Source organism: Oryctolagus cuniculus, chromosome 7 (genome assembly GCF_964237555.1).
Source record: "Oryctolagus cuniculus chromosome 7, mOryCun1.1, whole genome shotgun sequence".
Lineage (NCBI taxonomy): Eukaryota > Metazoa > Chordata > Mammalia > Lagomorpha > Leporidae > Oryctolagus > Oryctolagus cuniculus.
This window is the reverse complement of record NC_091438.1, coordinates 5,335,371-5,360,176: the sequence shown is the minus strand read 5'-3', so window position 1 is coordinate 5,360,176 and position 24,806 is coordinate 5,335,371. Positions and strand designations below refer to the sequence as shown.

Here is a 24,806-nt window from a genome sequence, read left to right as displayed (position 1 = left end):
GAATGAAATTGCTGTAAATGTTCTTGTGCTTATCTTTTGGTGGACATATGAAATCATTTCTTCTAGGTAAATATCAAGGAGCATAAATAGCCTAATTTTCTTTTGACTGTAATACTGGAGAGAATCGTGTGAAAAAATTCTTGGGAGCATCAACCTGGCACAACACATTAAGCTGCTTGCAGCTCCAGCACCCCGTGTCGGTTTGAGCCTGGCTGCTCCACTTCTGACTCAGCTTCCTGCTGATGTCCCGGGGAATGTGGTGGAGGATGACACAAGTACTTGCGCCCCTGACACCCATGTGGGAGACCAGGATGGGGTTCCTGGGTTCCTGACTCCTAGCTTTGGCTTGACCCAGTACCAGTTATTATAGCCATTTAGAGAGTGAACCAATAGATGGGAGATATCTTTCTCTTTCTCTCTCTCTCTCTATCTCTTTCTCTCCCCGCCCCCTCACTTTGCCTTTCAAATAAATAAATAAGTAAGTAAATCTTTTTTGTTAAAAAAATACCTCTGAAGCATAATTTCCCTCTGAAATACTTGAATGTATCTCATTGAGCAGCAATGAGATGCCTAACCCATGCCAGAACCCTTATATGCATGGTCCTACTATTTCCCCCTCATAACCGCCTTAAAATTATGTGTTATTTTTTCTATTTTGGCAGTCATAATGTTGAGTGCAATACATATTATGGAATGGCCCTTGCCTTCTGGGTGTGTGCATGTGAGAAAGACACTAAGTGCTCTGTGGGTAGAGTTACTACACTTGATCTTGGCCAAAAGGCCGAGAGGCGATATTGTGAGTAGAGTTACGAGCAATGGAAGTGATGGTGGTACTCAATGCACAGCTGAAGCTGGAGATGGGCTGAAGAAATGGGTGAATGAAAATTGAGGAGTGTTGCATTTTAGGTGAACAAAAGGAGTGAAGATAGGAAACAGATTTTAATTTGGGGTGTGGGTGTGGGGTATAGAAGATGAAGTGCAGTGAGCCATCAGTCTAGGAGAATAAATTGTATAATACTTGGAAGAGTTTGTCCGTTCCCAAACCATGGTGTTTGAAACTTTATCCTGTAGGAAAAAGAACACAAGAATGGCCCAGGGACAGCAAAATTTCATGGTGATCAAGTTGATAGCTGTGTAGAGAATTGGCTGATAGCAGGAAAAGCAATCAAAGCTACTGAAGAAGTCAAGGAAAGAGGCCACTGACACTTAACTACAGGAAGGCGGACCTCAGGAGAAAGCCAGCATTGGAGACAGCAGCATTTGCTATTTGTAGCATTTTGAAGAATGCAGACTCCTGCACATCCATTACCTGGGGTCTGTGGGGTGGGCAGAAATGACTGATTCCACTTCGTTGATGTGGCAGCTGAAGATAGGATCATTCCTATCTTACCTCCAAGTAAGGAAAGTATGGGGTTGAGATTTGCTTTCAATTCTCTTGTTTCATTACATCAAGCTTACTTTATAAAAAGATAATGATTGATTGCAAACACATTTCTCCCCATCCCATTTAAATGGAAAACGTCAGCCAGGAGAGTAGTCTGGTTCCTCTGAGCTGCAACCCCTACCACTATCACTCGGTACTGAGTTCCTTAAGAGGAGAGCGTGTGGCACTGTGTCCCTGTGCACAGGAATCAAGTGCTCTGGGAAAACGTGCTTTCTTTTCATTTCTACACCTTCTCCTTGACCTGTGCATAGAGAGAGAGAGGGGTCTATAAATGCCCAAGATGCCAGCTTTCAGCTGTGTCCAATTCTGCATACATTTTGCGAAGAATAGATACTGACTTAGCAGAAAAATCACCCCCAACTAGTCCATTTGGGTGTCAAACACAATTCAGGACTCTTTAGGAAGTTAGAAAGAAATATTTCAAAATGATTGTAGATTATAAACTTCTGAAGAGCAACAGGAATACTTTTCTGCCCTTGTACAGCTATAACCCAGATTATGGGAGGGACTCAAATGTTAGCTGAATACATTACTGTGATCCACAAATCAGTGATCATCCATGGATGTACTCAGGTGTATCATAACTTTATTTTTATTTTTTTAAATTCTGGTGAAGTCCATTATCTGATTTTCTTTAGTTACTTATGCTTTTGGCATATCCTATTTTTTTTTTATCTTAAGTTGTGTGTGTGTGTGTGTGTGTTTTAAGATGTACTTATTTATTTGAAAAGCAGAATTACAAAGAGGCAGAGACAGAGAGAGAGAAGTCTTCTGTCCTCTGGTTCACTTCCCAAGTGGCTGCAAATGGCTGGAGCTAGGCCCATCAGAGGCCAGGAGCCAGGAGCTTCTTCCAGGTCTCCCATGCGGGTGCAGGGGCACAAGGACTTGGTCCATCTTCTATTGCTTTCCCAGGCCATAGCAAAGAGCTGGACTGGAAGAGGAACAGCAAGGATTCAAACTGGTGCCCATATGGGATGCCAGTGCTGCAGGCAGTGGCTTTACCCACTATACCATAGTGCCAGCCCTTCATAACTTTCATAGCTGCGTCGTGGAAAGAACTCGGGTCAAAGAAATTTTGTTTATGTTCTTAGCTTCAGAACTCCCTAGCAGATTGAATTTGTAAAGTACCCACTATTTCAAAGGCCTCACTTTCCTCATCTGTGAAATAAGGGATTGTACTAATAGAGAATTCAGTAGTTTTTATACCATTTCTCACATTCTAGGGCTATTTCCTTGATATCACCTAAATTATTCAATGGCAATAACCTTGCCTATCAAAATTCAACTCTTTGTATGGGATTTTTTTTCTAATGCTGGGGAGAATAAGAAAAAAAGGTGTAGTGGAGACTTTATGTCCCTTAGCAGCTCTTTGGGGAGCAGTGGAAACAAGGATGAGTTTTTGAAAGGTTATTAGCTGATAGATTTGTTTCGCATCAATTTGCAATGCTGCGTGGTGATATACCTCCAGGTTAATTCTCAGATGTCGGATTCAAAAGCTCAACTTATGCCAAATTATTTTTGTCCTCTTTTTGGTGGCTAACAGATTATTGACTTTAACATGGCTGATTTTCTCTATTCAACTAGATTAACTTTACAAAACATATGGCCAACTTTTTGTCTTTTCAAGGACATATATTTGCATATGTCAATACATTTACACAAAGTAGAATGAGAATTTAATTTTCTCCAAAAGGATGGTTTTGAAAAGGATGATGCATTTTGAAATTTCAAGAGTGTGGGTGCTATGTAGACCACAGTCTTTATAGCACCTAGTGTTTAAATCAGCATTGGATAAATGACGTTGGGGGAGAATACTTTTCAAATAAATTGACTGTCATGTGAAAGTTCAGTTAGGTACCAGATTCAAGCAAGGGCAAATATCACCTTCCTACCAATGTTTTTAGATGCTGTTACCATTTATTAAGACAACACCACCCAGCACTACTGAGACAGAATTTAGGAGTTTCTGCTGTTGCTGCTGGGCGTCCTCAGAAGGGAGCTGAATACCCACCGGGGTTCTACTCTTGATTGGACTGGGATTGACTTGGCTCCCACTCAAGCCTCTTCTTTTATTACTTTTCCATTTGTTAAAAGTGCTTAGAAACTTCAGTTTCCTCATATTTTCTCCCAGTTCTGTTCTGTTTACTGGATCCTCTAGATGAAGGGCTCAGTCTTTCTTCAAGCTAGCTCTGCTTTTTCTATCAATTATAGCATTCCCCACATCATCTTTTTAGTGGTTATTGTAGATAGCATTTGTGACAGCAATGAAATGACAAGGCAGAGAGAAATCGCAAGTAAGAGTTCTGGTCTCCTTCACTGTGTGCCATACCCTGGCTTTATTCTTCGTGGTGCGTAACTATCTATCCATCTAGCTACACCAATATAACCAATATTGCCTTGACTGTTTTACAGAGTTAACGATGAGTGAAAACACACACATGTGCCTTTATCCCAGCTTTCATTTATCCAAGGGATGAATCCAGCTAGTGGGGAAAAAGCACAAGAATGAGACCAGCTGCATCCGCAGGACCACTGGGAGACTACATCTAGGGGGTCCTCCCAGCCACCACCTGCTCCAAGGAAGCGCCCTTTAAGGTGTGCGCCTTTCCCAAGCCATCTGGATGACGCTGGGAGAGGGGAGACTTTTGCGTTGCGAAGGCAGGATGTTAAACATGCAGTGCAGGTAGTAACGGCCGGGAGCACAGCTCCTGCTCGGGGATGCACAGCAGGCAGTGCACCGGCAGCCAGTTGGGGGCTGACCTGATTCCCTAGAATCTCAGCTCCCTTCCTCTTTCCTCCCTACGTCCTTCCTTCCCTTCTTCTCCTCTCCCCTTAACCCCCCCTTTTCTCTTCCCCAGATAAGCAGCTCCGGGAAACAAAGAACCCATCAGAGCTTCAACCGAGCGCTCAGCGAGCCGCAAACCGTTCCCGGGACCCGGGCTCTCCAGGCTCTGCATCCCCCTCCCCAACCTCCCCCGCCTCCCGCACTCGCTCGCTCGCTCGCTCGCTCCCTCCTCGCTCGCTGCCTCCCCCACCATCGCAGCGCTGGGAGGAAGGCGGCCGGGGCTCAAGATGGCTTTAACCCGGCTCTGCGCCCTGCTCGCCTGCTGCTGGGGGCCGGCGGCCGTGCTGGCCACGGCCGCGGGCGACGTGGATGCATCCAAGGAGCTGGAGTGCAAGCTCAAGAGCATCACCGTGTCGGCGCTGCCCTTCCTCCGCGAGAACGACCTGAGCATCATGCACAGCCCCTCGGCCTCCGAGCCCAAGCTCCTCTTCTCGGTGCGCAACGACTTCCCGGGAGAAATGGTCGTGGTGGACGACCTGGAGAACACGGAGCTGCCCTACTTCGTGCTGGGTGAGTCCCGGGAGAGGTCGAGGGGCCCCCAGCCCCCACGCCGGCTCGCCCTACACACCCACTTGCCAACGACCTCCCCTCCCCCACCCTGCCTCCCCGGATCCGCCCTACTCCCGGACCTTGCTCCACACCCACTTGCAGGCTAGCGCGCCTGGGTGCACCTGACTTCTCTCCCGGTCTGCCCCGGATGCTGGGCCCTCAGCCTCCACTCAGTCGCCCTGCCCCCAAAAGGAACAGGTTGTAGGAGGCTCTCTGAAACGTTGCCTGGCCTTGACCTCCCAGCTTGGGTTCAGGAGCACATCCACACAGCACTTGTGACTGCCACCAGGGCAACTGCCATAAGCCGTTCTTCCCACTCCCTTGCCACATGCACAGCTCCTTGCTCCTCATCCCCTGCACCCCCAACACCCTCCCCTACCCAGATCAGCCCATAGCCCTTCCTGGGGGTTTTAGGAACAGATATCCTGGCCTCACCTTGCCAGGCAGGTGCAGGCCAGATTACGCTGGCTGCAGGGCTGGTCTTCACTCTTTCAGAGTCCTTTGTCTGTCTCTGACAGCCGGCCTCTCAAACCCTCAAGTTTCTCAGCTCCCTGCTGTTCTCTCTGGGAAGCCCTACCTCCATGCCTGAGTGTAACAGTCCCCTCCTTCAGCCACGTCCACACCTCCATCTCACATCACAGATGCGCTGCCCAAGCAAGCGTCATTTCTCTCCTTTGTTTACATTTCTCTCTTTTGATACCTCCCCTGTAAAGCCACAAAACTCCTTCAAGTACTCCATCATCCCTCTTTCTCACTACCAAGTTAGGAAGGTGTTGTGGGCCTCTTCGAGCAAAGCACCACAGGCTCTGTGACGTGGTCAACCCCATCCCTCACTTTTCCCTGTAGAGATGTATTTCTCGCCCCTCGTTGCCCTCCCACCACGCAACTCATTTCTTTAGTGATGTTTTGCATGATTCTTATTTGGTCCAGTAGAGGATTCAAAGATCAGTACACATCAGTCTCTAGGCCTAAGGAAAAAATGATAATGTCCGGGAGGCTGTTTCATTTACTCAACACCCTACCAACACAAGTTCACTTTGCAGGCACACGGCTTCCTGAAGCCCACGTGTGGGTTAGAGCCACGTGTGGCGTACTTACTGATATTTCCTTCTTGCTCTGCCTTCATAAGAGATACTTTCACACTGAAAACATTGGGACGTGGGTGAGGACCACCTCCCCCGAACCCGCCAACCCCTATGGAAAAGCAATTTTAAATATTGCTTGGTCCTTTGAAAAGTTGGTTTATAGCTGCTATAGCGCAGCTCAGTAGAACCCATTCAACCCAACCTACACTCTTGATAGGACTATTTATTTTTGCATAACAAAATACCAATAACATAATAAAAACTGGGGGCTGGCTGGAAATGGGAACATTGTGGATATGTTGCTCATTAAAATGTACAATTGCTGGGTTATTCAGAGGATGTTAATTTTGTGTGGTAGTCCTGCTGATATGCAAGTACAATCTGTTCATTAGAGTCTGTAAGAATGAGTAGAGGGAATTCTCTGTTTCTAAAGAGGCTGTTTTGGGTTCTGCTTGCAGTGTTTAGGGTGCATGAAGAGCATGGATAAAGGAAGGTTGGATGATCAGGTATTCAGGAGTCTACTTTTTAAAGCAAAATCCCCAAGCCAGCGCCTGGTACTATGATGTGCCTACTAGGATCCAATGTACACAGCAAAAGCCCAGATGTTCAAGAAAGAGTTTTCTGCACCTCTGTGCAAAGCTGCCCACTGCAAGGCTCTGTTGGGGTTGCTATGGAAACCTACTGCAACTTGGCATTTATACACAGGAATAGACACATTCTCACTTCAGGGACAGATGCACTTTTTTAAATGCATCGATTGTTCCTCACCCTCCCAGTCAACAAAATATGCTCAGAACCAGAGATGTGCTGGCTCCTGTCCTTGCAGGCCTGCTGTTCCCAAGGGAGCAAAATCTCAGCTTGGATGATGGAGCAGAGCTGGGAGAAAGGGAGAAGAGTCCAAGTTCATGGCAGATAGACGCAAGGGGAGTGGCTTTGGAAGTTAGTTTTGTGGCTTGAGGTTCCTATCATTCATGGCCAGTGGTGAGAGCTGCAGTGATTTAAGTTTAGCATCTGTTGGCTATTTAATCCTTTCCTTGTAGGACTTTGAATTAGTCTTGGGAATTTATTATGCATCCATTTACTGGCTTAGCATTGTTAGGCACTGTTAGGGTCCAGAAGTTAAAAAATGAGAGGCTCCCGCTTGCAGGTCCTCTCTAGTCACTGAAAACACAGAGGCCTGTCAGAGTTGAAAGTAGTACCACCTACTTATGCAGGAGGGCTTTAGAAAGGTCCAGGAACGCTGAGGAAGGAGGTGCTTGCCTGGTAAGTGCAGACTCCAGGGAAGAACTCCTCTTGACAGCCTTCTCGCAGAATCAGACCTTGTCACTTTGTGCAAGAATGAAAACAAACAACAGGAACCAGGCTGGGCTTCCTGTTGCATCCAGAATCAGGTCCTGTCACTTCTACAAGATGAATGTGGGTCTGACCCTTTTGACTGCAGCCATCTCCAGCGTCTTTCCCCTCCATGGCTGCCATGGTCTTTGGGGTTCTTGCAAGATTTTGCTTGTGCCTCTGCCTGGAACACTCTTTCACCGTCTGCTGATGGCAGCCAATTCTCCCTTCTAGGCCAAGCACCCGTCTCACCTGGGTGAAGCCTTCCTACCTTCCAAAGGCAACCTGAGTCCATTCCCCCTTGGAGCTCTCTGCATGGATTAAACACACACACACACAGTGTAACTAAGAGTAAAATAGTTTGGGCCTGATAGTGAAGGTGAAGGCATTTGAGGTCATGGAAATCAAAGGCACCAAGGATGGTGGCGGGAGTGAGTGTGGGAATGGCATGTATGTGGTGTAGGCGGGAGATCAGCCTGACCAGAGTGATAGCAGAGAGTAGTGGAGACTGCACCTGGGTCTGCAGAGAGGGTCATAACTGTCCACTTAAAAGCCAGTGAGGAGCCGGCGCCGCGGCTCAATAGGCGCCGGCACACCAGGTTCTAGTCCCGGTCAGGGCGCCGGATTCTGTCCTGGTTGCCCCTCTTCCAGGCCAGCTCTCTGCTGTGGCCTGGGAGTGCAGTGGAGGATGGCCCAAGTGCTTGGGCCCTGCACCCCATGGGAGACCAGGAGAAGCACCTGGCTCCTGGCTTTGGATCAGCGCAGTGTGCTGGCTGCAGCAGCCATTGAGGGGTGAACCAACTGCAAAAAGGAAGACCTTTCTCTCTGTCTCTCTCTCTCTCACTGTCCACTCTGCCTGTAAAAAGAAAAAAAAAAAAGCCAGTGAGGCAGGACTGAGCAGAGCGAAGCCTGTCTCCCAGACCCTGTGCCAGCCAGCAGCAGCCTTGTCAGGTTTGCTTGTAGGATAATCCCCGGTTTGGGGTTTGGGGTGTTGGGGGGAGTTAGTGTCTCCCAGTCTTTGATGTGGAGTTTGGTAATTATGATTCAAGGGCTGGTTGTGGTGTCCATGACCTTCTGCTGTTGTAAGCTGTTCTGAACTTGATTGTAGTCAGGGACCATCTTCTCTAGATTGCCATCTTTCCCACAGTTACTGATCGTACTGTGGCTGACCCTCTGAGGCTACCTACCTGGCGACTCTAAGCCAGGTAATAACCTAAGCCCCTGCTTCCAGATGTGCTGTTGAGGTCTCTACAGTTTCAACAGAATAATATTCATTTCTAATTTAAAAGATTTAAGTACCTAAACCTTTGTATCTTCACAGGAGAATTTATTAATTTTTATTTACTTTTTAAAAATTGATTTATTTGAAAGGCAGAGCAAGAGACAGAGAGATCGAAAAATATCTTCAGTTTGCTGGTTCACTCCCCAAATGGCCACAACAACAGGGGCTGGACCAGGCTGAAGCCAGGAGTCTAGAACTTGATCTGGGTCTCCCGTATGACAGCCAGAGACCTCAGTACTTGGGTTATCTTCTGCTGCCTTCTGAGGCATATGAGCAGGGAGCTGGATCAGAAGTGGACCAGCTGGGACTGGAATTGATGTGGGGTACACCACAACACCTGCCCTCTCAGGAGAATTTAAAGATTGGCCAAATGAATCACATAAATTATCCTATCTCAACTAAAATGTCATGTGTCAGCTTACATAGCAGTAGACATTGCTGCTTTGGAGGCGTCTTCGGTTTTGAGACTAGGAGTCAACCGAAGTTTGGCTTCCAGGATTTGTGTGCTATGAACTGAATATGTTTATCAGCATTCTTACTGTTTGAGGTGGCTGCCCCTCTGTTTCAGACCCGACTGTTGAGCTTAGTGAAGAGAGCTGTTTCTCTCACATCTTAGAGTTTTGCTTTCGCTGTCATGGCTTTTGATTGAAGAAGGTGTTCCTGAAGATAAATCCATCAGCCTGCAGAGATGTAGTAAGTTCTGCATCCAAGGTGCTGTTTCAAGTGTCTGCAGCAGTCCGGTGTGGTGGTTAAAAGAACAGGCTTTGAAGACAGATCTCATGTCAACTTCGGACTCGCCACTTATTCCAGCAGCAGAGAAATGTGATGATCGTGAAGGTTAAATAACTTACTCAGGTCACCTAGCTAACAATTGGTGGATCCATCACTTGAACTCAGACCAATATGATGTTTCAGCCTTTCTCTTTGCTGCTATTCCACATGCCTTAAAAAATTGCAAATCTGTTATTTTTCATGGTTGGATAAAAGGAAGCCTGATTAGGGTAAGTGCACAGAAACCACTTACCTAGCTTGTAAAGAGAAGTTTTTTCATGATTTCCATGTTAATAACACTTATACATCCTAACCCATTGGGTGATTTCTCACATAAGCCTTCATGCAAAAGGTTCACAACATCAAGAAATAATTACCTAAGCAGGTGTACTTCCCTAAGGAGAATGTGGGAATTCTTTTGTTTATACTTTCCAGATTTGTGTAGCCATGTTTCCATGTTCCTATGGTGAGGCATTATGGCACATGTAGACATGATGAACAAGGTGGAAAGTGTGGGGATGGAGATAATATGTTCACGAGGGTTGGCATTTGTCTTAGCACTTACGATGCTGGTCATGGCCCGAGTTCCATGTTGGAGCACCTGGGTTCATGTCCAGCTCCACTCCAGATTTTGGCTTCTTGCTAACATGCACCTTGGGAGGCAGCAGGTGATGGTTCAATTACTGGTGTACCTGCCACCCATTTGGGAAACACAGCTCCTAGCTTCTGCCTGGCCCAGTCCCGGCCTTTGAGGAGAATGAGCAGCTAATAGGAGTTGAGGATCCCAGAAAGTCTCCCTTGTGAAATGGAGTCATCCTGAAGGTACTGTCCTTATCCAAGGTCGCCGATCTTTGCATTAGGCAGTCATGCTGAGAATCTGTCAGCGTCTGAGCTGTTTGAATGGCAGCTTCTGATTGCTGAGCTTTCCAACTGGATTCATGTATAATATTGGGCATAATTTCCTCTGAATGGGTAAGATTTAGCCTAAAAGGAAGCTTTTAAAACCCCCTAAATATGCTTCTTTCCATGTATCTCTCCACTCTTGTATTTAAGGAGAAACTTTAGGATTTGTTTCTTTCGCTTCCTTTTGCTTACTACTGTAGTGAGCTGCCAAGGTTAGCAGTAAACAAATCTGCATAGACTGGCAGACCCCTCCAAGATCCGGGAGTGAATAGCTGCAATCTTGAGGTAAGGTCTTTAGCGCTGATATAATTCGTACAAGCAGAATGCACTAATTTATAGCATTGAGAAGACTATTATTTACTATTTCTGCACAGAAATGTAGGGTTTTTTTATATAAAGGAATTTTGAATGTGTGAGTGGTGCATTTTACAACACTTCAAATCCTATCTGAGATATATTGATCTGGCTTGAATTCAAGTCATTGGAGTTTTTGAAGAAAAAAAAATATGAGCTTAATTTCTATATTTCTCTTGGAAGCAAGATTGAGGTCTTGTTATAAAGTGTGAATATATCGCTATCTCTATATATGTGTGTATATATATATATATACACACACACACACATATATATATATACTTTTTTAAAGAAATGTAATTAAACTTAAAGGCTAGTAGTTTCTCAGATTAAGGCCAGCTTACGAGAACAGAACTTGGCACCATTTTAGCAGGAATATGCCAAGTCTTTATTTCTTCGTTTTTACACCAAGTTCAAATATATGCACACAGATGGCATAAAAAGCTCTATTTTGAGTAAGTTACTCTCTCAGGACAAGTTAAGGCCTATAGCAATTTCCAATGTGCTCAAATTGGCATCTATCACCATTTTATTCTACTACAAATTTGAAATAGTTAATATTTTATTTTTAAGTAACACTTTAAAACCTAGAGAAAAAAAGTGGATGTCTAGGAAGTCTCCAAGGAACAAAATTCAGAAAAATTAAACTATTGCTGATAGTAACTAATAGGACAATTTTTGTAAAAGAAAGGCTGAAAATGTGCATAACTGATGACCCAGCAATTCCATTTCTCGCTTTTTATTACACAGGAATTCCTACATGTGTACATCAGAGGTAGTAATGCTGTTGGTAATAGCAAAACTTGGAATCAACCATTGACAGGAGACTAGAAGTATACAAGGCAGCACATTCATCCAGTGGGATATTGTCTAGCCATGAAAATAAATGAGTTGCTACTACATGATAGGCATAAGAACTATCTGAAAAATACAAGTGCAATTTCATTGATATAAATTCTTTTTTTTTTTTAAAGATTATTTATTTATTTGAAAGAGTTAGAGGGAGAGAGAGAGATCTTCCATCTGCTGATTCACTCCCCAAATAGCCGCAATGGCCAGAGCTGATTGGCTGATCTGAAACCAGGAGCCAGGAGCTTCCTCTGTGTCTCCCATGTGGGTGCAGGGTCCCAAGTACTTGGGCCATCTTCTACTGCTTTCCAAGGCACATGAGCAGGGAGCTGGATTGGAAGTGGAGCAGCTGAGACTTGAACTGGTGCCCATATGGGATGTCAGTGCTGCAGGCAGTGCCTTTACCTGCTACGCCACAGTGCTGCCCCTCATTGATACAAATTCAGTGCAACATGTTGCTTAAAGATCCATACAGAAATGGAGACATTGTTATGAAAACCAAGGAGCAAGAATCAACGAATGGGTGTTACCTCCTGGGGAAAAGGGAAGATACTGTGAAGGCAATGGAAATGGCTCCAAAGACTCGACAGGGCTCAAGTTTACCGTTTTTTAAAAAAATAACTTCTACAGCAATTTTAGATTTATGGATAATTTGGATGATAATATGGAGACTTCCCGTATACTCCACACCCAGTTCCTCCAGCTGTTAACTTCTGACGTGATATGGTATATTCGTTAGCATTGAAGAACCAATACTGGTGTATTGTAATTAATAGAAGTCCATGCTTGACTCAGATTTCTCTAGGTTTTTTTTTTTTTTTTTTCTTGACAGGCAGAGTGGACAGAGAGAGAGACAGAGAGAAAGGTCTTCCTTTACCGTTAGTTCACCTTGCAACGGCCACCGCGGCCGGTGCGCTGCAGCCGGCGCACTGCGCTGATCCGAAGCCAGGAGCCAGGTGCTTCTCCTGGTCTCCCATGGGGTGCAGGGCCCAAGTACTTGGGCCACCCTCCACTGCACTCCTGGGCCACAGCAGAGAGCTGGCCCGGAAGAGGGGCAACCGGAACAGAATCCGGTGCCCCGACCGGGACTAGAACCCCGGGGTGCCGGCGCCGCAGGTGGAGGATTAGCCTAGTGAGCCGCAGCACTGGCTTCTCTAGATTTACCTGATATCCTTTACCTGTTCCAGGATCCCATCCAGAATACCTAAGCTTTGATTTAGGTCTGTGTCTCCCTAGGTTTCTCCTCACTATGGTAGTTTTTTATATTTGTTTTTGATGACCTTGGCTATTTGAAGAGTACTGATCAGGTATTTTGCAAGATTTTCCTCAATTGGAAATTGCCTAATGTTTTTCTGATGATGAGACTGGAGCTCATCTCAGGAACACATTTTGTTAACATGACTTATCAGTGTTTCTGTGACCTTGGTCACCTAGCTGAGGTACAGTTTGCCCAGTTTCTCCGCTGTCAAGTTCCTCTTTTATCCTCTATTTCCTTCCTGTACCCTTCGAAGAAAGATACTGTGCACAGATCATACAAAAGAGATAGGGAGTTGTGGTCTACCTTTCTGAAGTCTGAATAGCTACAAGAATTATTTTGAATACTTCTGTTTCTTATTTATTCATTTATCTCAAGTGTACTCTTGAATATTTACTTTATACTTCAGGTTTAATTCAATGCTACTTTATTGAGTTTATTTCTCAAAGTACTTGCTCCAGCTTTGGCTTGCTAGTAGCCTCTCTTTCAGTTGATGCCCATGTCTTCTTGGAATGCTCATCAGTGTGGGTATGTGTTTTGTCTTGTTTTTGTGTTTTGAGCACTTTTGTACTTTCTCTCACTACAAGCTGCTCCGGGTGCCTTTGTAATTGGCTGCTCCCATCCTAGAATGACCTTTCTCCAAGGAACCTACTTTTTTTTTTTTTTTTTTTTTTAATATTTAGAGAATGGTATTGGGAACCAAGATCTGGGCTCCAGGTGTGCTCATTTATACTGGGGTGTTGTTCATTTAGATCTTCTCAGATGATAGAGCATGGAAATATTTGCATGTATACTAACTCATATATGCATATTTCTGTCTACATATCCTTTTATATATAACCATGTGTGTTGTATATGAAGCTAAGCATGAATTTGTACTGATGTCTCTAGCTGTAATTCATTTTCTAATTTTCATTATCTAATTAACATTAGCTATCATTATCCACATCCATTATATAATTCATGTTTCACTCTAGCTTCTTCTCCTTGCTTATGCCACTCCAATGATGAGAAATCTGGCTCCTAACATCTGCCACCCATTCAGTTTATTTTTCAGTTCTAGTACATATTTATAGCTGCAGGAGAATTATAACCCCTGTGGAGATCAACTTTATTGACTAGAGTACAGTTTCTTTTGTCTTTAAAGATCACTCATTTCCAGAGTTACTTAGGTCAGCAGTTTTTCCCCCACTCCCATTGGTGAGGTTATTCATACATTTATCATAGAGTTAATGTTTTGTCACACTCTGCAGCCCACCCTGGGATCACCCAGCCTTCTCAATGATTTCTTTTAATTCTTTGTAATCTACAGTTCCATGAATTTTGATAAATGCAGAATAAAACACATGCACAGTTTGTAGCATCCAGAATAGTTAACTTCTCTACAAAATCCCCTGCCCTTCGTTTAATCAATCCTCTCTTTCTTACCCCAAAGTCAGGCAACCTCTGATTTTTTACTGTCATAATAGTTTAGGCTTTTCCATAATGTCATACCGTTGTGATCATACAGTATGTAACTTTTTCAGACTTGCCTTTTCCTTAGCACTATGCATTTTAAAATCATACAAAACTTTTCTTGGTTTGATAGCTCATTTTTTCCTGCTGAGTGATATCCCATTGTTTAGATATACCACAATTTGCTTGCTCTTTAGCTATTGAAGAATACCCTGGTCACTTCCAGTTTTTGGCAGTTATCAATAAAAGTGCTATAATCACTAGCTTACAAGCTTTGTGTGCTTCTTTTGATACTCTTTGTGTGTTTTTATAATCTCAGTGCAGAGATTTGAGCTGACCGTATTTCTCAATTCATAGCACATTTCATTATAGATCCATGTGAGGTCGATGTTCCAGTGTTTGCTTTTATGCGTGTGTGTCTCCCTTTATCCCTATTCCTGCCCATGCTTATCCACAGGCAAACACTCTGATTTTCCTAATACTCATTATTTTTTTCATTGACCTTGATGAGCCTTTCCTCTCATTTCCCCAGGTGACTACTTAAAACCTTTTGTAAGACAGTTAAGCTCTCTGTTTCATTTCCATATCTTTATACTTGGCATAACAACATGCCTTGGACTTGACTTAACAAGTTGAGGCTATCAGGTACAAATCACCTGTTTTTCCCGTGCATTCCCATGCCCTAAACTTGTGGACTGGGCTTTCATTTTTACTTTCTCACCTTGAATTTTCAACATATTTTGAGCAGTTGCGAAGTAAGTTATGATACCAGGCTCGTGGGATGCAATGAGAAATAGAACAGACGCAGTCTTATTTTCATAGACTCAAAAGTTTTGTCTCTTCTGGGACCTTGCTGTGTCTGTCATTCTGCTCCTAGGTCTTTATTTGTTTCTCTCACCCTCTTTTTCTTAGTTCCTTCCCTTCGATCTCTAAGTTATACTAGGTTTCTCTTGTCTCAAAATAAAAATAAATAAATAAATCCCCACAAGTGATCCATTTACCTGTATGCTCTTAGTGAGCACCCGGTCAGTCTTCCCCTATTCTCAATGGCAGTTCAGTTCCAGTCTGCTTTATTGCAAGGATGTCCCTGATGATGCTCTAATGTTAAATACAAGAAACCTCTTTGACCCTCGTCTCCAAGGCCCTGGGCTGTATTTGCCACCGCTAATCTGTCTTGAAATGGTCTCCTCCTTTTCTCAGGCAGTGTACAATCTCTGTACAGATAGGAAGGCAATTTTGAAGCTGAAAGAAAGCCAGGGTGTAAAAGCAGAGTCCCCCCCCCCCCCAGATCAGTGGGTGGCATCATCAAAGGTCTGCTTATCACCCATCTTATGACACTTTGGCTCCCCCAACTTGGTAGAGAATGCCCAGGACTCTTAGCACAGCATGAATGTATGCTATTCTTTGGTTCTTGCTTCTCAAATTAATTTCATGTTAGTTTGGGACTTTTTCATTTCAAGGAAAGGAAACTCACAGGGATGTAAGTGATAGAGGGGCTTCACGGACTCAGGTGGTCTACTGCTGGGAATCAGGCTCGCTTTGGGCAGGCTTCCAGCTGAGTGCGCGCTAAGCCCGCATGTGGTAGTAAGATTGCTGCAGCGGTTCCAGGCGTCCTATCCACATAGGAGAACGTCCAGTGGCACAGTCACCACCCTTCCTGGACATCTTTCCTAAGAGGACGAGGCTGCTTTGCTTCAGAGGCAGCCTGCCGGCTCCTCTTTGTGACGTTTTGGTCGGATTTGACTTTGACCTCTCATCCTTGCACCAAGAAGGATAACTGCAGTGACTGATGAGCTCTGATGGATCTGTGCCCATTCCTGGAACTTACATCAAACTTCCAGACTGTACGGAGAGAAGTAAGGTGAGGAGGACTCCGGGAAGTCAGTTCAACAACTCTCCTGCCCTTCTTACTGCAGAAACCATGGCCACTACCAGCTCTTTTTTTTTTTTCTCCCAGTCTTTTCATTGTTTCACATACATCTTGGGGACAACCTAAGACACCTGGAGGGTTCCTGGCCCTCCTGTGTTCTCATAGCATGCCATGCATACATCCTTGATAATTCTCGAATTCCAAAATTATGTTCTTCCCTCTTTGCCTACCCCATGGAACTGGGAGCTCCTCAAGGCAGGTGGGTTCTCCGCCGTCCAGTGTTCTCTTCGTCTGTCACCGTGCTGGGTTGGCACGGAGCACATGCTTAGGAAATGCGCATGATCTTGGCTCTGGTGCACTTTAGCAGACTAACTCCTGACAAGGCTCAAGTCTAGTTCAGTGCTTCCCAAAGTGATTCGCAGACCCATCGCAGGAGCTGTTTGAGATAAAATCTGTTATTGTCTTAATATTAAGATATCACATGTGTTCTTCGCTGGCTTGATAAACCGATGTTACAAAACTAGCGAGAAAAACTCTAGGTGCTATCTAGTTTTGCTTAGGGATAACTCAAATGATGCAGTAAAAAGGACTAATTTCTTCTTATTATCTTAGTCTTTATATTTCTTTCAGTGTAGGTCCTCCTGATATTCTAAATGACATGTGGGAGATGCACCTAAGGCACTTCTGCCACCAGCTGAACTACCTGGTTTTGTATTGAAACACAAGTTTTTATGATTTGCAATTTCTAATTTGAGAGAACAGTGGACAAGCAACCCATGGCTCTTTTTTTTCCCCAACCAGTATTTGGCTAACATTTTCTCAAAAATGAGCTAACTGAGCTTGGAAAACAACTGATAGTATTTGTTGCCAACGATAAAATTTAAGCATTCAGGAGAAACATTAGAATATTACTAAAATTTGTAAATGCCACAGTGAACTTGGCAGCTTTTCAATACATAAAGACTTTTCTGATCACACCAGTAGTGATATTATGAATGAGCAGTTTTGAAATTGTGTAATGAAATGTGCCAACATTTACAAGACCTGTCTAACTCCATGAACTACTATTTTATAAGTGATCAATGCATGATGTTTTAAAATCATGCACTGTGAAAAGGTGCATGCAAATTTCAACATGAACGATGGATTTAAACAAACAGTGTACAAAACTTTCAAAGCATAGTTTCTGTTCCTGTGTCACTCATCTTTAAGAACTTAGTGCTTGTGGTGGTGGGCATTTAGCCTAGTGGTTAAGATGTTGGTTAAGATGTCTATGTCCCACATTGGAGTACCTGGGTTTGATTTTGGGTTCTGGTTCTGATACCACCTTCTTGCCAATTCAGACCCTGGAAGGCAGCAGGGTAAAGTACAAGCAAGTGTGTGCCTATCGCCTATGTGGAAAAATCTGGATTGAGTTCTTGGCTTCAGGCTTTAGCTTGGCCCTACCCCTCACATTGTGGGCATCTGGGAATTGAACCAGGTGATGGGAATCCCTTTTCTCTCCCACCCTGTCTTTTTCTCTCTGTGTCTCTATTTCTCTCAAATAAATACAAAACAAAATAAAAAAGAAATTAGTGCTTGCTGAGTTTTGGTGTAATATCAGAGAGCACTCACAATCATTTTAAATGGTTATTAAAATACTCCTCTCTGGTCTAACTTTATATCTAGTGAGGCAGGATTTTCTTCATATTTTCCAATGAAAATATCATGGTATAGTATATTTAATACAGAAGCAGAGATGAGAACCTATCTGTCTTCTATTAAACCAACGTTTAAAAGATTTGCAAAAAATCTTAGACATTGTTATTCTGACTTATTTTTTGTTTTGGAAACTATGGTTATTTTTCAAAAACTAGATGATTTGTGTTAACGAGTAGAGTTTTTATTGATGGTTTTAAAATGGATGAATAGATATTTTAAATACTGAAAATGTTTATCAATTCTAACTTCAAATGTGGTAAACACTGGTAGAAATAGCCTGTAAATTGTCCTCAGTAACTTCCAAGAATGAGAAGTTGAGACCAAGAGGTTTGAGAACTGTTGACCTAGGCCACCTGTCGCCTCCACTAAGAACTGATCCTGGGGTTCCACGGAGACTTGTCTTTCAAGTGAATGTTGCAGCAGATCTATGACGACACTTCTTGCAGCGTAGCACGTTAGTTTTTATGCTTCTTTTTCTAGCCTATGAGCCTGGTGTTGATGCATATCTAGTACTAACTACTTTATGAATCAACAGAAAAATGAATGAAAGAATGAACGGCTAAGGCTCCTGATCTTCTCAGGCTATTCCCAACTCTGTTGTGTTACTGAGTTGTAATGAGTATTCTATGGTTCCTATCGGGGGCAGAGCTTTACATGAACACAATCACCTCTACCCATTAGCTTTGCTGTATTTAGCCAACCCTACTCCCTTCAGCCATGGGGACCTTCTGAGGTCAGGGAGTGTTTCTGTTGGTTAAGAATCTCAGAATCATGGAACTTCAAGGGGCTTTCAGAGATATTCTGCTTTTGCCACTTTCTTCATGATTTGGGGCAGATAGTAAGCTCGGAAGGCACATGGTTAGGGCTACTTAAAGGTCACAGGAGAGATCAGTTAAGAAACTACGACATTTCAAGCAACTTTGGCTTACTTCCCAGGGGCCTTGATATTAAAGGAGAGAGGAATGGTTATTGTTCCAGAGCCGCTTGGAAGGACTTGAGTTCTTTAAAGAGAGAGTCTAAATTTAAGGGATTTCCCCCTTCATTTGCCACCAGAGAAACAGAGATGAAAGTTGATTTCTCCAAGGTTGAAAGTTAAAGGAATCCAGTGAATAATCTGAGTTCCCCCAGTGTTGGCCCTGAGCTAGACAGTCCTTGGGATCAGACACTAGGAGGCTTGGAGATCTGAGGCACCCCCAGAGTTTCTAGGTCCGTGCATCCCCGTGTTTTTCTTGACAAGGAGTCTCTAACAGTGCTGATCCATCTGTGTTGCCTGGAGTAAACCACGCGCTGCCATGACTAGGCCTGATCTCACCAGTTATGCCAAGCTCAAGGGGAGAATATCGCTGCACTTCCACAGTCCACTTGCAGGATACTGGGATGCTGGGGCATTCCTGCTGGGAAATTATTTTTCTAGTCTAAAGTGTCTTTACGGGAAGGAGCTGCAATCTTACTGTACCCTCTGTGGCTTCCCCTTGTGCACTGAGAGATCACTGAAAAGCCTGCCCACGTGTTTGAAAGCTGTAGTGCCTCCAGATTATACCGGATGGCATTTAAACCACTGGCGTTGTTAACCAGTACATAAAGCAAACTCCAAGTTAACTTCCCACCATTGAACTCCACTCCCAGGTCTTCTCTGGACCTGTTTTGGCCTCAGCCTTAGGGATTCTTCCTGCTTAGTTTGGTAATCTGGAATGGAGTCCATGTCCTAGAATTTCCCACATCATCAACACAAATGAGAACCCATGGAACCATGTAGCATCCATAATTTTCACAGAGACGTCTTAGAATTTTAGTCAAACCTAAAAGCTAAGAAATGACATTTTTGTTTACCTGTGGAAATCTTACAAGGTCTGTACTGTCCAATAAATGACAACTTACTATTTGGAAGTGATGTTAGACTTAAAAAATGTTGCTAATAGAATTCAAAAAATCCCCATATGCACATCACCCAGCTTCTGTTAAATATAGTGTTGTCTAACTGTAGTGCAGTCATCAAAACCAAGAAATTAGTATTAGCACAAGAATATTTTAGGTGGTACTTGGGCAATAATGTAAAAAATACAATATTGAAGCATGTATTAGAAAATATGTGTATTAGAAAAATAATAGGCATATCAAATTTGTTATTTCATTGATTCTGTCACTAAGATTCAAGTTAATCAAAAAGCTTATTTAAAGTAAATATTAATTCTAAATAAGAAAGTAACAAAAATTTCAGTTAGTTCATGGGCATAGCAAAACTACGTTATGAAGGTATTCCTTAAAGATTGGCATTTGGGAATCTCCATTAAAGTCAGTGCATGATTGAGAAATGTTAAGAATTTGTCCCCTTCCTCTACTACCTTGGTAGATCCCTAGGATGATGGCTTCCTAGGATGGGCTTTCCTGCTTCAGGGTGCCACTTCTGAGTGATTTGTGTGCTCCATCCAGTGGGCTGATGATGGTCAAGCCCAGAGTAATGTCACTGCACATGGCCATAGCAAATTTGACTTTCCTATAACTCTCACATTACAATGTAGATTGATGATTATGGTGGTGATGATGGAAGTTAATGTTCTTCCAAAGACTGGACATTGACAACAACTTGGAAATGTTCATACTACAGGGAGATCTGAGAGGAAATGTAAATTATCCAGTTAATAGATTTTCCCCAATATAAATGCAAAAACTGCTTTCATCTCCAGGTCTCCATGTAAATCACGCTGCCGCCTGGCAGTTTTACGTCCTCCCAGGTTCTGTGCTGAGATGATTACTAAGAACTCCGAGCAGCGTGGCTCTGGGCGGGCTTTCCAGAGCCATAAGGGTGTGCAGAAGGCTAGGAGGATTCGTGTCTAAGCCTGAAGGGAATTTGCTGACCACATCTGTCTTCTGAAGTTCAGAGTTTCCTCCTCCCGCAGGAGTCAAAATCACTTTAAATAATTTGTGGCTCTTCGAGTCAGCCTTTTTATATCTCCTCTTTCCTTTCCCCTGGCTCAAGGAATCCTGACTTTCCATGCACGTTCTCAATGTTAGTGAGTGAAAGTTTGGTGAGACATAGGGCTTCGATTAAGGTCTCCCCAGTTTGAATGTCCTTTAGAAGTCAGGAACGTTCTAGAGTAAACAATGGCTGCCAGCTAGAGTTAAAGTGCTTTTGACTACACTTAATGCTTTTGGAAGATCTCATTGATTTTTGCATCCTCTTGCTTTCCGTGCCTTTATTTTTTATATACGTTGAATGTGAAGAGGATCGCTGATGTATAAAGGACCACTCTGCTGGTAGCTGCTACTTGACAGTCTTCTGTGTCTTTCTTGTTAGTATTCTTCTATTCTAAAATGCTTTATCCCAGTCCTGGGCTGCTCTGGGACAACAGGATAAATATTCTGACTTCTAAATGCCAGACACATACATTGTAGTTAACTCGATCCTCCGTTTCTGCCCGCCCTGGCTTTTGTTTATTTATTTTTAAATTTCCTGATTTTATTTCCTGGACTTTCGTAACATGCAACAACTGCTGGTACTATGGGCATAATTAAAAACAGCAAAATGATCACTGGGTCTCACGCTGACCACCTTGCCTAGAATTTGGAAATTTGCTGGCTATATGTAGTTATTTGTATTGCCTTGGATAATAGTAAGTATAAAGAAGAGATGACCAAAGGGAGCTGTCATCAGAGCAGTCTGAATTGTCATGGAGGTGGGAGTTCATGGTTTGAGGATGTGTGCAGTCCCCTGTGGTGGCTGTACTTCTGGCAGGAATGGATATCACCCCTGAGGGCAGGGGGAACACCCTGTAAATTGGGCATTTCCTCACACTAACGTGGCAGGCGGCAGGCGGGAACTACTGTACTTTATGTGGACTGAAATGTTCTTCAAATCTCTGGCACCTGCATTGACTAAACTGTTGGTCACTTTCATGCAGGTAAAGGAGGAATTATAATGTGAAACCATGATTTGGTTTTGTTTCCAGGTGCCATTTGCAAAATGCTTCTTTGAAGTTGAGTAGACCCAAGGAATGTCTTTCCTCTTTTCTGCCCAATTTTAGAACCATATACGGAATGGAGACAAGAGCTAGGCAGTTGGACATGAACATTTCTTTATTATATTTTTACTGATGAATCTATGTTGGAAGACATGGCTTAGATCTGGTCAAAGAGCTTGTTCAGCATTCTTTAAAAGTAAGCTTGCACGCCCTAAATGCAAGGCCTCCTTGGAAACAGAACTGGTGCTACAAAGCCCCTGTAGTGTGTAGAGACCAGAACAGAGAGACACATGCTCAGGTGTGGAGACACCAAAATCGTGGAAGGAACTGAGCCTTGCCAGATCAGTTCTGTTTCCTGTATTCATCAATCAAGTGGCTTCCTCTTCTTCCCACATGGGGTACAGTGATACTACCTTACTGGAGACTTGTTATGTATAGAAGCATGAATTTAGGGGGAGGGAGGTTCCCTGCTGTCCCTAACACTCACTGTGCGCCAGGTGCCATGCCAAGTACTCTACTTCCATTATCTCAAGCACTGCATTGATCCTGGGAGGTGGTGCTGTTTTGTTAATGTAGAAACTAGGGCTTCATAAGGTGCGGTACCACAGCTGAGAATGGCAAGTGAACAGAAGTCACGCGTCAGTCTATGGGACCCTGAAGCCTATGGTCTCAACCAAGAACACTGTGCTGTCTGGGAAGTCTTAACCCTTCTCACCGTAGCATGCACCCTGGCCATGGTGCCGCTTCTCTCTGTATCTCATGTCATTTTCTCCTCAATGGGGAGAATAGTCCTGGTGTAGATGAGAGAACTCTTATAGAGAATAGATAGTAAATTGCAATTGGCCAACACACACATGGATGGCCAGTGAATCCACACATAGATGAAGGATGAGTACTTGTAATAAGGATGATAGAGTCTGACCAGGCCTTTCTCAAAATTGTTTTTATCTGTGAGCGTCACCTCCTGGGTGAAGGAGGTTAGCATTGTTTCCCATCAAGTGGTAAATTGGGTCACATTGTGCTCGGAAGATTATTCCATCATTTGCTCCTTCAGAAAACACTTACAACGGGTCCACTCTGTACCAGGAAGCCCGGGGACAGATGGGGGGGTGCTTTGATGAGACAAGTAATGCTCCTGTGGTCCAGGACGACGAGGTCCTGTGCATATTCATAATGGAAAGACAGTTAAAAGGTTATAATGACTGCTCAGTCATAGTGTCTTCCAGACAGAGCCGTTTTCAACTAACTGTAACATGAAAACATGTTCCATCTGTCTCTCCCTCTCTCTCTGTAACTCCACCTTTCAAGTAAAATAAATACGTCTTTATAAAAACTAAATTAAGTTTAAAAATGGGCCAGTATTGTGTCGTAGCAAATAAAGTCGTCGCCTTTGATGCCGGCATCTTATATGGGTAACGGTTGGAGTCCTGGCTGCTCCGCTTCCTATGCAGCTCCCTGCTATTGCACCTGGGAACAGCAGAAAATGGCCCAAGTGCTTGGGCCTCTGTACCCACGTGGGAGACCTGGAAGAAACTCCTGACTTCAATCTGGCCAGCCCTGGAGGTTGTGGCTATTTGGGGAGTGAAGCAGCAGATGAAAGATTCTCTCTGTCTCTCCCTTTCTCTGTAACTCTGCCTTTCAAATAAAATAAAATAAATCTAAAAAAAAAATCACTGCATTTGATAGAATAATAGAATCCACTCATTCGTGTGGTTGAAGATGACTCTCAAGCTACATGAATTTTTTTTTTTAAGATTTTATTTATTTATTTGAAAGGCAGAGTTACAGAGAGGCAGAGGCAGAGAGAGAGATAGAGGGGTCTTCCATTCACTGCTGCATTGCCCAGATGGCCACAATGGCTGGTGCTGTGCTGATCCAAAGCCAGGAGCCAGGAGTTCCTTCTGGGTCTCCCACATGGGTGTAGGGGGCCCAAGGACCTGGGCCATCCTCCATTGCTTTCTCCAGGCCATAGCAGAGAGCTGGAGCAGCTGAGACTCGAACCGGCGTCTATCATATGGGATGCAGGCATTGCAGGTGGTGGCCCCACCACATTAATTTTTCAAAATGCCCTTGACTAAGACCAATTGGAGAATTTTTTAGTTGAATTTAGTGGTGATTGAGGGATATTTTCACTTGTCTGTGGGTTAATGAGATTGGATTATTCACAAACATGTTTTCTTTCTATGCCAAGTGCAAATATCTTTCTGCTATCTATAGAAAAAAAAATTCTGGCCAGCACCGCGGCTCACTAGGCTAATCCTCCACCTGTAGTGCCGGCACCCTGGGTTCTAGTCCTGGTTGGGGCGCCGGATTCTGTCCCAGTTGCCCCTCTTCCAGGCCAGCTCTCTGCCGTGGCCAGGGAATGCAGTGCAGGATGGCCCAAGTGCTTGGGCCCTGCACCCACATGGGAGATCAGGAGGAAGCACCTGGCTCCTGGCTTTGGATCGGCGCAGCATGCCGGCCACACTGCACCGGCCATGGTGGCCACTTGGGGGGTGAACCAACAGAAAAAGGAAGACCTTTCTCTCTGTCTCTCTCTCGCACTAACTCTGCCTGTCAAAAAAAAAAAAAAAAAAAAAAAAAAAAAGAAAAAGAAAAAGAAAAAAAAATTCTTGGAGTGACTTATTTTGTAGATGATAAAAACACCCTAATAGGGGGCCAACATTGTGGGATGGTTGGTAAAGCCCCTACCTTTGATGCTGGCATCCTGTATAGGCTCTGGTTCTGGTCACAGGTGCTCCATTTCCAATCTAGCTCCCTGCTAATGGCCTGGGAAAGGCAGCAGAAAATGGCCCAAGTGACCTGCCACCCATGAGGGAGACCCAGAAGAAGCTGCTGGCTCCTGGCTTCGGCCTGGCTCAGTACTGGCTGGCTATTGTGGCCATCTGACGAGTGAACCAGTGGATGGAGGAGCCCTCTTTCTTTCTGTCTCCTGTGCTCTCTTTGTGTAACTCTGATTTTCAAATAAATAAATACCCTAATAAGGAAAGCAGTTAAAGCACTTTAGATATTTAGATGAGATACTTCAAGGGCCTGACTCTTCTTTTTGGGGACATTTTCTCAGTGGGGCCCCTGGAAGAGCAATGGGAAAGATAGGGACAGGTTTTTCTAGCTTTGTCACACCTTGCTACTCTCTATGGACAAAGTCAATG

At 43.9% G+C, this 24,806-nt stretch overlaps 1 protein-coding gene across 4 annotated transcripts in view; it reads left to right on the top strand.

Annotated features, from left to right (window-relative positions):
* The first annotated feature begins 4,141 nt into the window (after nt 1-4,141).
* Nucleotides 4,142-24,806, top strand: part of ASTN1 (astrotactin 1) — a 338,979-nt gene continuing 318,314 nt past the window's right edge. For 2 of the 4 annotated variants that reach the window (XM_070077167.1, XM_070077166.1), the window contains exon 1: nt 4,142-4,799. In XM_070077167.1, coding sequence (XP_069933268.1) covers nt 4,517-4,799 — 283 coding nt within the window. In that variant the 5' untranslated portion in view covers nt 4,142-4,516. The remainder of the gene's footprint in view (nt 4,800-24,806) is intronic. The other 2 variants (XM_051858230.2, XM_051858229.2) reach the window with 1 other exon arrangement.